Source organism: Zootoca vivipara, chromosome 12 (assembly GCF_965207765.1).
Source record: "Zootoca vivipara chromosome 12, rZooViv2.hap1.1, whole genome shotgun sequence".
Lineage (NCBI taxonomy): Eukaryota > Metazoa > Chordata > Lepidosauria > Squamata > Lacertidae > Zootoca > Zootoca vivipara.
Window position 1 is genome coordinate 44,069,864 of NC_142595.1, and position 12,128 is coordinate 44,081,991.

General features: G+C 48.7%; 2 protein-coding genes across 4 annotated transcripts in view; one reads left to right on the forward strand and one right to left on the reverse strand.

Annotated features, from left to right (window-relative positions):
* The window catches only part of PLOD3 (procollagen-lysine,2-oxoglutarate 5-dioxygenase 3), a 32,236-nt gene extending 30,155 nt beyond the window's left edge, over positions 1-2,081 (forward strand). The window contains exon 19 of the mRNA XM_035135716.3: positions 222-2,081. Coding sequence (XP_034991607.2) covers positions 222-377 — 156 coding nt within the window. The 3' untranslated portion in view covers positions 378-2,081. The remainder of the gene's footprint in view (positions 1-221) is intronic.
* Positions 2,082-3,669: 1,588 nt separating this feature from the next.
* ARHGEF15 (Rho guanine nucleotide exchange factor 15) overlaps positions 3,670-12,128 on the reverse strand; it is a 53,655-nt gene continuing 45,196 nt past the window's right edge. For all 3 annotated transcript variants that reach the window (XM_060281825.2, XM_060281822.2, XM_060281823.2), the window contains exons 10-16: positions 11,804-11,878; positions 11,052-11,144; positions 9,218-9,372; positions 8,686-8,850; positions 8,308-8,393; positions 6,655-6,759; positions 3,670-5,486 (exon numbers count right to left, since the gene is read on the reverse strand). In XM_060281825.2, coding sequence (XP_060137808.2) covers positions 5,299-5,486; positions 6,655-6,759; positions 8,308-8,393; positions 8,686-8,850; positions 9,218-9,372; positions 11,052-11,144; positions 11,804-11,878 — 867 coding nt within the window. In that variant the 3' untranslated portion in view covers positions 3,670-5,298. The remainder of the gene's footprint in view (positions 5,487-6,654; positions 6,760-8,307; positions 8,394-8,685; positions 8,851-9,217; positions 9,373-11,051; positions 11,145-11,803; positions 11,879-12,128) is intronic.

Below are 12,128 nucleotides of genomic sequence, written 5' to 3' on the forward strand. Positions count from 1 at the left end.
TGTACTTTCATTGACTATAAAATGTGAACACGGCCTGTTCATAGTTCAACAAGTGCACAGGCTGTACATACAACTGATGCGCTGTACAAATTGGCAATTGCACACCCTGTACAAATTGGCATTGCGCCCATCTTCGGTGTCATGTGCGAATGAGCCTCAAGCACAGCTTGCGACGTACTTTTTCTCTCTCTCTCTCTCTCTCTCTCTGTATCCCCCTGAAGGGAGGCGGCTGCCGGTTTATCCGCTACAACTGCAAAGTGGAATCCCCCCGCAAGGGATGGACCTTGCTGCATCCCGGACGCCTCACGCACTACCACGAAGGACTGCCCACCACCCGTGGGACCCGCTACATCATGGTCTCGTTTGTGGACCCCTAACACCAGCTCCACCCCCCTGGTCCTGGGGCAGTGAGTGGGCCGCGGTGGTCAACACGCTGGCAGGAAGAGACTTGTGGGGGGGCAGACGCAGGCGGGTCCTTCCTCTCCGGCTCGGCTGCTGCCTTCCTTGGTGCCTTTGAAAATGGAGGGAAACAAATAACTACGTCCGGTGCAGATGGATACAGTCCTTGCCTGGCACTGAACTTTGGGTCACCATTAGTGACAACCTCCCCCCCCCCCCCAATAATATGTGGGTCAAAGATGACAGGCTGTTTGTGCCTCTGTCTCTAACAAAACGTTGCCCGTTCAGGATGTGTTTTCAGTGCCTCCCTCTCTCAGCGTGGCCCAGCCAGCTGGAGATACCGTTGTTTTAGCAGTAGCACAACCATTCTTTAAACATTTTTTAGTTCCTTGCTCAAATCAAGGCACCTCTGGGTTTTTTCCTACAAATATACGGACTACCGCTGCTGTTCTGGTTTTGCCCCAGGTCTTCACTCTGCCCCCTCCACCCACCTTTTCCTATGAGCCTAGGAGTGTCTTTGTCACACCGAAGCTCCCGTCCCTGCATTTTGTGAAAGAATGCCTCTGAGCAACTGCAGAGTGTTTTTCATCTATAACTCCCGGCCGCATGCGGTTGAGGATCTAAGTGGAAGGTGTTTCTTCGTTTCATTGCACCTTTAAAAACAAAAAAAAGCAGGGGGAGGATGAAGAGAAAAATCTCTTCTTACAGGCACAGGGTAAAATCAGTATTAAGGGAGAAGTAAGTCGTTCGCAACTGGACCTAACGGTCAGGGGTCTCTTTAAGCTAATGAGAGGTCACCTAGTAACTCCCACAGAAGGGGAATTTCAAGTTGACCTATACTATACATTTAAAGCTGGTTGTAGAATTTGAAAAGTCATGGCTCCCTCCCAAAGTATCCTGGGAGCTGTAGTTTGCTGAGGGTGCTGGGAAGTGCAGCTCCGGGGGCAAACTACAGTTCCCATGGTTCATTGGTGGAAGCCTTGTGCTTTAAATATATGGTGTGGTCCTCCTCCCTCCACACAGCTACAGTTCCCAGGTTAGTTTAACAATCAATTCCTCTTCCTAGTGAACTCCGGAAATCGGGTCTCTCTCTCTGTGTCTCCCAACAACTCTCAGCACCCCTAACAAACTATAGTTCCTAGGTTTCTTTTGTGAGGGGGAGCCTTGGTTTAAAAAAGTGGTATAAGAGTGCTGTAAATGTTTGGTGTGGATGTGGCCTAACCTCGAGGCGCAACAGCAACAGAGGAGAGCTTGCCTTACGCTGCTGCAGCAGGGGTCCCTATTATGCTTGATTTTTGAAGTATTTTAAACACTGTGACCAAGGCAGCACCTACTCAGACACACACACACGCACCCCTCTCGGGGCATCTGCAAAGTGTGACTAATGTCTTTTTAGCAGTATGTGGAAAATGTGGTGGGGAGGGATGTTTTTTGCATTTGTCAGCATGCCTAAGCCAGGAACTCCCCTCCCCTGGGCTGAGGAGGGAAAGGCCTGGCTTGGCACTTGTGAGACAGGGGCCTTGCGTAATCTCCCATAATCCTGTGGGCTTTTCTTTTTGGCCCTCAGCCTAGTCTGGCTGGTTGGGTGGACATGCGTCGGCTGCTTCCTGTACAAAGCGTGCATTAAGTTATTGGCGTGGCTGTTCCACAGAACACCAAATAAATCTACCTTTTATACTAGACTCTTTTCTGTCCGCAGCTTTCAGGGATGCCGGAGGGGAAAGGCGATCGCTTTAAGGGAAGCGCTTTGGCCTAAGATCTCTCAGTCAAATGTGTGAGAAAGACACTCCTGAGCAGGCATAGGCAACCTTGGCTCTCCAGATGTTTTGGAACTACAACTCCCATGACCCCTAGCTAAGAGGGCCAGTGGTCAGGGATCATGGGAGTTGTAGTTCTAAAACATCTGGAGAGCCAAAGTTGCCTATGCCTGCTCTTGAGCGTTGGGGCCTAAGGAACCATTTCCTTGTGAAGATCTGAGGCAGCCTTCTGTCGAGCCCAACTGTTAGTTTATAGAACCTGGAAATGTCCGCTCTGAATTGTAACCAGAGGCACACCCTTCCTCCCCACTGGCTTACTTTCAAAAGTGTCTGCGAATTGGATTCACTAAGGGTGCCCAACAGATATTTCTGGACCACAACAGGGTTGGGAGGGACCAATGTGGCCCTCCAGGCATCTCTTAACTGGCCCCTGGAACAGTCCCCAGACTGCACACTCCTCACTGGTCCTGCTTTGCCCCAAATGTTTTTGCCTGGCCAGAACTCTGACAGTGCCTCTTCTTGGCTGGAAGATGTGGGAGTGTGTTTGGAAACTAGCCTGCATTAAAAACATCAAAATTTATGCTCCATACGAACACCCTAGCATGTCACCCACAGAAAGGAATGTGGCCCTCTTCTTCCCCTGCCCCCTGGATGACAGATCTTATCAGCCTTGCCCACTTTAATAATGTGTTGGGCTGGGGCTGATGGAAATTGCAGTCCGAGACATCTGGCGGGCAGCAGGTTGCCAAAAGCAGGTTGCTCTAGCTCAGGGGTCAGCAAACTTTTTCAGCAGTCCACTGTCCCTCAGACCTTGTGGGGGGCCAGACTATTTTTTTTGGGGGGGGGGGTGAACAAATTTCTATGCCCCACAAATAACCCAGAGATGCATTTTAAATAAAAGCACACATTCTACTCATGTAAAAACACGCTGATTCCCGGGCCGGATTTAGAAGGCAATTGGGCCAGATCCGGCCCCGGGGCCTTACTTTGCCTACCCATGCTCAGTCTAGCTGAATAGGCTTCCCTCTTCTGGATGCGTGTTCCAGCTGGAAGGAGACCAGCCTGACACCTCGCACAGAGACACACTTGCCAACCTCCCGTTGAAAGCAACTGCTCCTGCTGCCGTGTTTCTGCACCTGGAGGGACTGAAAAATCCACTAACACCCAATACTGACATTACAGAATGGTCCCCTCTCTCGGCACAGAGTGATTGAGCCTTGTCCTTTTCCAGACTATTGGATCCAAAATAGCAGGTATCTCTCCCCCCCCCCCCCCGTTTGTCTAGAAGGGAGGGGGCTTGAGCTCAGAAGAATCTTTAAAGGTAGGAAACAGCAAGCCTAAGGGCCAGAAGAGCCACTGGTACAGGAGTGGATACTTCAGGGCTGGCTAAGACAGTGTTCTCATCTCCCCATGTGAGTGGAGCATGTGCATAGGATAAAGTAATGTCACCAGTATTTTAAAAGTATCTGCAAACACCAGAGAAGGAGCTGCAGGTAGAGAAAAAGCCCATTGCCACAATATTCTTCCATCTTCATTTTTTTTTAAAAAAAGCAATTCCGATAGAAAAACACAAAACAAAAGACAACAGTGCAGGCAAATATGGTACAGAATAAGTTAAACATCTTTTTTGTCTGCACCTCCTTGATGCTACCAGAGCTGGTGGGGGTGCAGAAGTCTCCTCCAGGATAGAAGTTAAAGAGGCTGTCCTATATAATAAATAGAAGCCGATCCGTGGCCATGTTTCCAGGGTGGAAGCAGGGAAGAAGATGCAAGAAAGGCCAAGGAAACTCTGGCAGACTTGCAACATTGGTGTTAGGGAAATGCATTTGGAGGCGGGGGGCAAGCAGATCAGTCGCCAGCGCCAGAGGAGGAGAAATGAGCGTCCGAGTCCTGAAAAGTGGGCAGAGCCAGGAGGCCCCAATCCCCTGCAAGGGCTAAAGGAGAAGCAGGGGCGCTGGTTGGCAAGGAGCATAGCCGCTGAGGTAGAGAGGGCCCTGAGGCGAAAGAACAGCGGGGAGAGTCTCTGCAATATTAGCAGAGATTGATGGCACCAAGAGGAAGGGATTCCCCACTTTTGCAAAATGTAAATCCCAGGTTCCTAACATGGCCTGGTAGGAAAAGGCACGGCCAACCCCGCAGTTAGGGCACCCTCAAGAGCCAGGGGTAGGGCGTGGGAAGCAGTATCAGGCCCACGAGGCCTTGGGGCAGGTTCTGGGTCGGTTTACCCACACGTAGAATTGACTGACCCTCTGTATCCAGAGGAGGATGGGGGCTGTGTGCAAATCCTGATCCAGTTTACTGGCAAAGAAGGTGCTGTGTTCAGGCATCCAATTCTGGGAAGGGGGCGGACTATACTTTCAACCCTGCTTTCAAATGGAGTGCCCACCTCCCACATGGTTAACAGGCGTTGGCAAAGGTAACTTCCAACTAGCTGCTCCTCTCCATGCAAAAAAGGGACCTGGCCTTTGCAAGCACGTAAATTCAACCCCCTGAATGCAGGAGGAGCAGACAGGACAAAATAACCCCTGCGTTGACAAAAATCTGTCATTGCGGGTGCCTCTGAAGCATCTACCTCAATGCGTCTGGCCTGGCAATGATGCCACAGGTGTGGGTGGGGTGACCTGGCTTTTCCCCATGCAGCATTGCTGGAGGCGGCCCACCCACCCACCGCACCCCTCTCTCTGGCTGAGGAAGTTGGCTGTCGTCACCCTGGGCATTGAGCTCCCCCACCAAGCAGAACAGGTGCTGAAGAGTTCGGATAAGTTTGCAGTCGAACCAACCGTAAGTGGCTCTGTGCACAGTGCAATGAAGCGGAAGATGCTGACACCACCGCCCTCTTCTGGCAAAAAGCAGGCAAAGCAGGCAGGTTTGGTGGTGTGCCTCTGATGCCTCCGGTGGCCCGCTTATGGCATTACAGTCTTAAGTCCAGCAAGAAGCACTGTGGACATGTGCTATATATTGGTCTTCCTTCTAGCGCCACCTACTGCTGCCATCTTTGGCGCCCCGCTTGTGGCAGTGCTTCTCCTGCCCTGAGCAGAGCAGACGTTGCTCTGAGTCCGAGCCCAGTATTGGGATAAACATGCACCGCCTGGTGTCTCCGGTGTGTTCCCGCTGGTCATTCCGTGGCTCTGTGCCCGCAGCCTCAGGCCGAACTGTACTTGCTCTTCGTGTGGCTGGTGCGCGTCAGCTGGAGCTGGCGGGCGGCCTGCAGGACACGGTAGCGCTCGCGGAGGTTGCGCCGCCGCACGTGCTCGTTCGTGATCTCCTGCACGTAGCGCGAGGGGAACCAGCCCTTCTTGCCGTCGGTCAGGCGGACACCCTCATACCAGCCTACGACAGGGGAGGAAAAGGGAAGGAGACCCATCAACCTCTCGCTTCCTGTCCGCCCCTTTCCTCACCTTCAAAGCCACTGAGGGGGGCGGGGTTCCCCCTCGGGAGTTGGGTTTGAAGCTTCCAGAGCAGCCCTGCTGCTTCGCAGGAAGGGTGGGGACAGAATGCAGCATATCAATAAAGTGTGTGGGCCCTAGATTGCACAGGGGGTGCATGCGTGTGTGTGTCAAAAACTGAAGGAGGACCATTCTTTCGGTAGCTACAGGCCTCAACTTCTAAAAAGACTGCCTTGTAAGAACATAAAAAGAGTTTTGCTGGACTAGCGCAATGGGCCATATTGTCCAACATTGTTCTCTCAGATGCCCTGGTAAGAAGGCTAGAAGATGGACCTGAGCGCAGCCGCACTCTCCCCACCTGCAGTTTCCAGCAACTGGGATTCAGAACCATATGCTGCCTCTGACTGTGGAGGCATAAAACAGCCTTATTCTCCGTGGATCTGTCTGATCCTCTTCTAAAGCCCCCCAAGCTACAGTAGCCATTGGTGCCTCTTGTGGGTGCAAATTCCATAGTTAACTACCTCGGGAAGGTTCAAGAGAATGGGGAGGCGGTGTCCACCATTCCTCCGCTGTCCAGTCCCTGATACTTTCGCAGAGTGATTCGATAACTCCACACACGTCGCTATTAAACATATGTGCATTTCGACATTAAGCACACACACCATAGCTGCCAAGTCTCCCGTTTCCCCTGGGAAACCCCCGTTTTTACTTACCTTTTCCCGGTGGTCCCCCATATCACTTCGTCTCCCGTTTTTCTCCGTTATTTTCTCCTGCCAGCGGCCTTTTTTTCTGATTTGCCCTTCTATGGGCCCAAAAAATGGCTGCCGGCGGATTCAAAAGTCGCATCTACACATGACCGGAAGTGCGTGGATGCGACTTCCTGTGTCGGCGGCGGCCATTTTGGTGCCCATAGATGGGCGGGCCGACACCGGAAGTTGCGTCGACGCACTTCCGGTCATGCGTAGAAGCTACTTTTGAAGCCGGTGGTGGCCATTTTTTGTGCCCATAGAAGGACAAAGCGACACAACTTCCGGTGTCACACGGCTGCCAGTCCCGGATTCTGCAGTCTGGGACTTGGAAGGTAAGACACCCACCCACACACACACACTTACCCTCATTGGTTTTGCGCAACACGTTGACAATGTCCGTAGGCTCTAGGCTCAGTTCGTCAGCCTGGGCAGCAGAGTAGGTCTCAATGCACTGCACCTGAGGGCAGTCTGTGAGGAAAGAGGGAGGGACAAAGAAAGAAAGAAAGAAAGAAAGAAAGAAAGAAAGAAAGAAAGAAAGAAAGAAAGAAAGAAAGAAAGAAAGAAAGAAAGAAAGAAAGAAAGAAAGAAAGAAAGAAAGAAAGAAAAATAAGCATTGGCATAAGGTACAAGGAGGTTTACAGAAATAGGTGAAAATGATGTTCCGATAATTGGACACACAATCATGGAGGAAGAAACACACACACACACACACACACACAAATAGTTCCAGGGGGAGGCAAAGTAAACACTGAGAGCAGGTTGGACACAGACCTGTTCCTCAAAAAACAATGAGAATAGTACATATTGCCTTGTACTGCAGGTTCTACAAACGCTAGAAACTTGCTCTCTTTTTCTTATATATAAAACTTAAAAAATGAACATTGGGAATCTGGGGATTATGGTTCATGGCCAGGAAGGGGAGGAGGGTCCTGCCCTCAAAGAAATAACTTACAGTGGTACCTCTACTTACAAATAACTCTACTTACAAATTTTTCTACTTACAAATGGAGCTCAGTCCGCCATCTTGGATGCAGTTTAGATAGGATTTTTTCTACTTACAAATTTTTAGATAGGGTTGCTTCGACTTACGAATTTTTTCTCCCAATGCATTCCTATGGGATTCGACTTACAATTTTTTTCGACTTACAAATGTGTGTTCGGAACGCATTAAATTCGTAAGTAGAGGTACCACTGTACTAGTTACCAGTAATTGATAGGAACCGCAGCTCTAAGGTGAGGGCGTCATTTTACACTGGTGAGCTTATGCAGCTTACAATTGCGAGGCTTACACAGACCATGAAGAAAAACATTTTCTGTCACAGTTAGCTGCTGATCTATAATTTTAAATCTCAATGTGGTTTTCGTTATGTATGCTGTGTATAATTGCTGCAAACCGACTTGGTTTTTTTTTATTAAAAAAATGAAATTGTGGTATACAAGTATTTTAATAAACAAATCCAAGAAAATCAGTGTACGTGGGGGATGACCACCATCCCTCTTCCAGCACCACTATCCCAATTCAAATCCCACCTCTGAAGCAGTTAGAGTGTCGGGCTATGACACACTACATACCCTTCAAGCACATTCAAGGAACATTCTTTCCCCTCAAATAATTCTGGGCCCTGTAGTTTACCCCTCACAGAGTTACAATCCTCAGCAAATCTGAACGTACTATGACACCCAGAATTCTTTGAGGGAATGAACAGGCTTTGAATGGACTTCAGAGGTATAGTGTGTACAAAGTCTCAGACCAAGATCTTGGAGACCCGAGTTCAAATCCTCGCTTGGCAGTGAAGCTCAGTGGGTAATACTAGGCCAGACACCTTCTCTAGGCCTAACCTATCTCATAGGCTTGTCAGAAGGATAAAATTTGGGGTGGGGGTAGGGACACACTCCTCTGAGCTCCTTGGAAGAAAGGTGGGATCTAAATGTAACAAGAAAGCAAATAAATTCTGCTGGCAGTAAATGACAAGAGCGGATTTTGGGCAGTGTGTACATGAAACCAATGTGTCTCACCCCAGTCCTCATAGATGGTTTCCTGTTTGCCAACCGACTGGGATTCATGGCGAGGAAAAGCCCCCATCCAGCGGTGCATATCTGACCTGAAACCAAATGACAAATCCATGAAAAGCATCTTTTGCCGTGGTGGGCTGGTTCTGGAAGAGATGGATTCTTGCAACTGTGGTCCTGCAAGAATGTTGTTGTTTTGGAAAGTGACTTGCTCCATCAGAACGACAGGGAAGCCCCTGGGCAGAGTTTGCACGCAACACAAAGCCATGATATGAGACACCACGGTTGAATCAACCATAGGTTTGCATTATGTACGAACCAGGACTTTAGCTAGTTGTCATTTTCTTCCCTAATCCCACGCCCAGCCTAATCTCTGCCACTCACTGTGTTGGGGCACGGCAGAGCCGGTCACTGTTCCGTCCTTGATGGTTCTCAAGCAGCGTCAGGTAGAAGCTGTTCTCCGCGCTGTGGCTTGTGGAGGATTCCCAGCAGCCCTGGGCCTGGACGAGAGAGCGGTGAGCATAATCCAGCACCACAAAGCGCTCTGAACTGCAGGAGAAGTGAAGCAGAGGAGAAAACCTATAGCAGAGGGACTGCTAAGCCACGATGTGTACATATAAGCTCCCTTTCTTTGCAGAAAACATCATCTTGAAAAATGGCTTCTATTCCTTCAGCAAAGTGCATAAACAGACTGGTGTGTGCATTGCCATGGTCACACCCCACAAGCAGCCAACACTTGGACAATCTCCGCTCTCGTTAACATTACAGTAAAACCTCAGTTGTCAAACGTAATCCATTCCGGAAGACCGTTCAACTTCCAAAACGTTTGACAACTGAAAACTGAAAGTGGAAGCCTCAATACAATAGGGAAACTTCAAAACAGAAGCCGCCTAGCACATGCTGTTTTTCAGCTCACCTCTTCCGCTGGGTGATGAGCAGCAGGTCGTTGAAGAGGTACAAGTAAATGGGGACCAGTTTGGGCTTGGTGCCAAAGAGGGTGCCCCGGTGCACCACCTCCAACAGCTCGCCCTGTTTCAGCAGCTGCCGGCTCTGGGAGATGATGGGAACTGCCTGGATCAAAGAGAAATCAAAGCACAATTGGGAAAGGAGGTCCAGAAGCTTCCCAAAACAGGCCACCAACTTGGATTACTTTCTGCTGAGCATTTGACGTGTGTGTGTGTGTTCAAGTGTCAGGTCAAATGTTTTTTAGACAGCATTAACTTCATCCGATCAAACACAAAGGTGCTTTAATTATTTACAGGTTTTACACTTACACTAATTATTATTTTTTAAAATAAAAACAACAACACTGCTATTGTGAAACAATGAAATTAACTTTTTCTCTAAGCAACAGGAAGTACCGTACTTTTCCATGTATAGGACTGCTGTTTTTCATGCTAAAAAGAGAGGGTCATCTTATACCATGGGCAGTACATATGGTGGACGTTAGATTGGTTGCTGCCGAGGCTGTCAGCGGCTATTGTGCATGGTATTGGCTGCTGTGTCAATGGGTGGTGTTGATTGGCTGACGCTCCTGTAGTTGGGTGGTTGATTGACAGCTTATGCAGGCAATGTGACAGATGGGAGGCGGATTTAGCTCAACAACCTTGGGCAATCCTCCGCAAAAAAAGCTCAACAACATTGTCCCCCCCCTTTTCTTAAATTTGAGTCCCCCCAAATAGGGGGCGTCTTATAGACAGAAAAGTATGGTAAGCTGTCTAGAACTGCGAGTGATTAACTAACAGCTCTGGGGTTTCTTTTGCTTTTATCCTGGAAGAAGCGGGTTAGCCTTGAGTCACAAAGTCTAAAAACACCAAAATTAAAAACAGAAAGAAAGAGAAGCAATGGCAAAGCCTCACTTTTTTATTTTTTAGAGGTGGTTGCTCTAAGTGAGTAAGTAAGGCCAGTGGGCTAATTTCTCGAGCATCCCTGACATCAAAGTTTCTGGGCATATTTGACAAAGAGTTGGTGGTCAACTGGCAATATTTAACTGGTCTATTAAGAACAATAAGGAGATCCCTCCTTGATAGGCCAATGGCCCATATAGTCCAGCATCCTGTTCTCATTTTGGCCAACAAGATGCCCCCAATGGGAAGCCCATTCAGTAGCAGGACCTGAGCACAACACGATTTTCCCCTCCTGCAGTTTCCGCAACTGGAATTCAGAAGCACACTGCCTCCGACAGTATACATATTCCGCTAATTAATTAGAATGTGTATACTGCTTAACTGTAAATAAGATGTTCAAATGGTCCACAATGTCTATTAAAAACATGAATTTTGCGATTATTATTACATTTACGTGCTGCTCTTCTTCCAAGGAGCTGAAGGTGGTGGCAGATAGGTAATGCTATTTTCACAACAACCCTGTGAGGTAGGCTAGGGTGAGGGATAGTGACCCTGCCCAAGATCGCCCAGTGAACTTCAAGTCCGAGTGAGGGTTTGAACCCTAAATTCACGGATTGCCAACGCTCCAATCACATGGGTAGCTCACCGATTCCAGGGAACACGATCAAATGACTTATTATTTCCCAGGGTTGGGCAAGGCACAGTTGTAAAGGAGAGCAAGATATTCGGAAGCAAGCGGAGAAAAATAACGTAATGCGCTCTGTTACGCTGCTTAGCACAAGTTGCAAAGAGGAAGAGGCGCAGCAATGTTTTCATTCCGCTCTTTAGGCAGGCAGAGAGCATCAGGAAAGAGCCAACTGGAGTGAGCCCAAAGGCAAGGCAGAGAGCTGAAGCCTTCCTGACCTTAAGCTTGTCAAACTCGATCTTGCTGGCAATGTGGATGAGCTCCTCCATGTGACGCATGCGGCCCACCTCAGAGTTACATTCTTCTATTATCTTGGTCAGAGATTGAGGGAATGGGAAAACGAGAGAGAAGAGAAAGTCATGTTACTTGTGGTCATTGAGAGACCGCTGATCTACCACAAAGGGAAGGGAATGCTTTGGAGACAGGCGGTATTAAAAATATACAGTACAAACATGCAAATATCTGCAACAAAATGCAGCAGTGTGCAGTGCTCCAGCCAACCGCACCCTTTCCAGAATACTCCATTCCATTCCACTCTTCTTGGCTAGTAAACATGCTCAATCCTCATCGGGGTAAATTTGGATCCGTTTTTCTTCCAGATCTATTTTTATTTTGTACTTCTGCGAAACTTGGGATTTCACCCCAACTAGTCTGAAACATCCCTCTTGCTTCACCCTCGCCCCCATTCTAGCTACATAGCCATTGGCACTTAGCGCCTGACTATTGGGAGGGAGCAGGATTAAGCAGAGTGGTACAAACAAGGCCATGGCTCAATAGCACATCCGGTGCTTTGGGTGGCAAAGATTCCAAGGTCAACCGAGGGCATCTCTGGTTTGAAATGATATTCGGTAGCAACACTGGAAAAGATGCTGCAGAGCTGCTGCCAATCACAATACCAGGTTGATGGGACCAATGGTTTGACTCCGTCTGAGATGGCTTCATAAATTCAGATTATCAGTGTCATCCTCACCTTGGAAACAGAGGACAAAGCTTTCATGGCGTTCTGCTCTCGCAATGAGCCTTCTTCTGTCCGACGTAGGATATTCTAGGAGATACAAGTAACGATAGAGGGGGAGGAAATTGGGCTTTTGGGTGACCCTCTGCTCTTAGGCACTTGGACAAACTTTTTTTTTCAACTTTCTAACTCCCTCCTACATTGACAAATCTGTCACACAACCTCTGCGATTTGCAGAGGATTCTGGGAGAGCATCTCCCATTTGCCCAAGGTGCCAATAGCACTTCTGCTGGACCTCGCTGAAGACTTGCACTGAGCGTGCCTCAAGGAAACTCTCAAC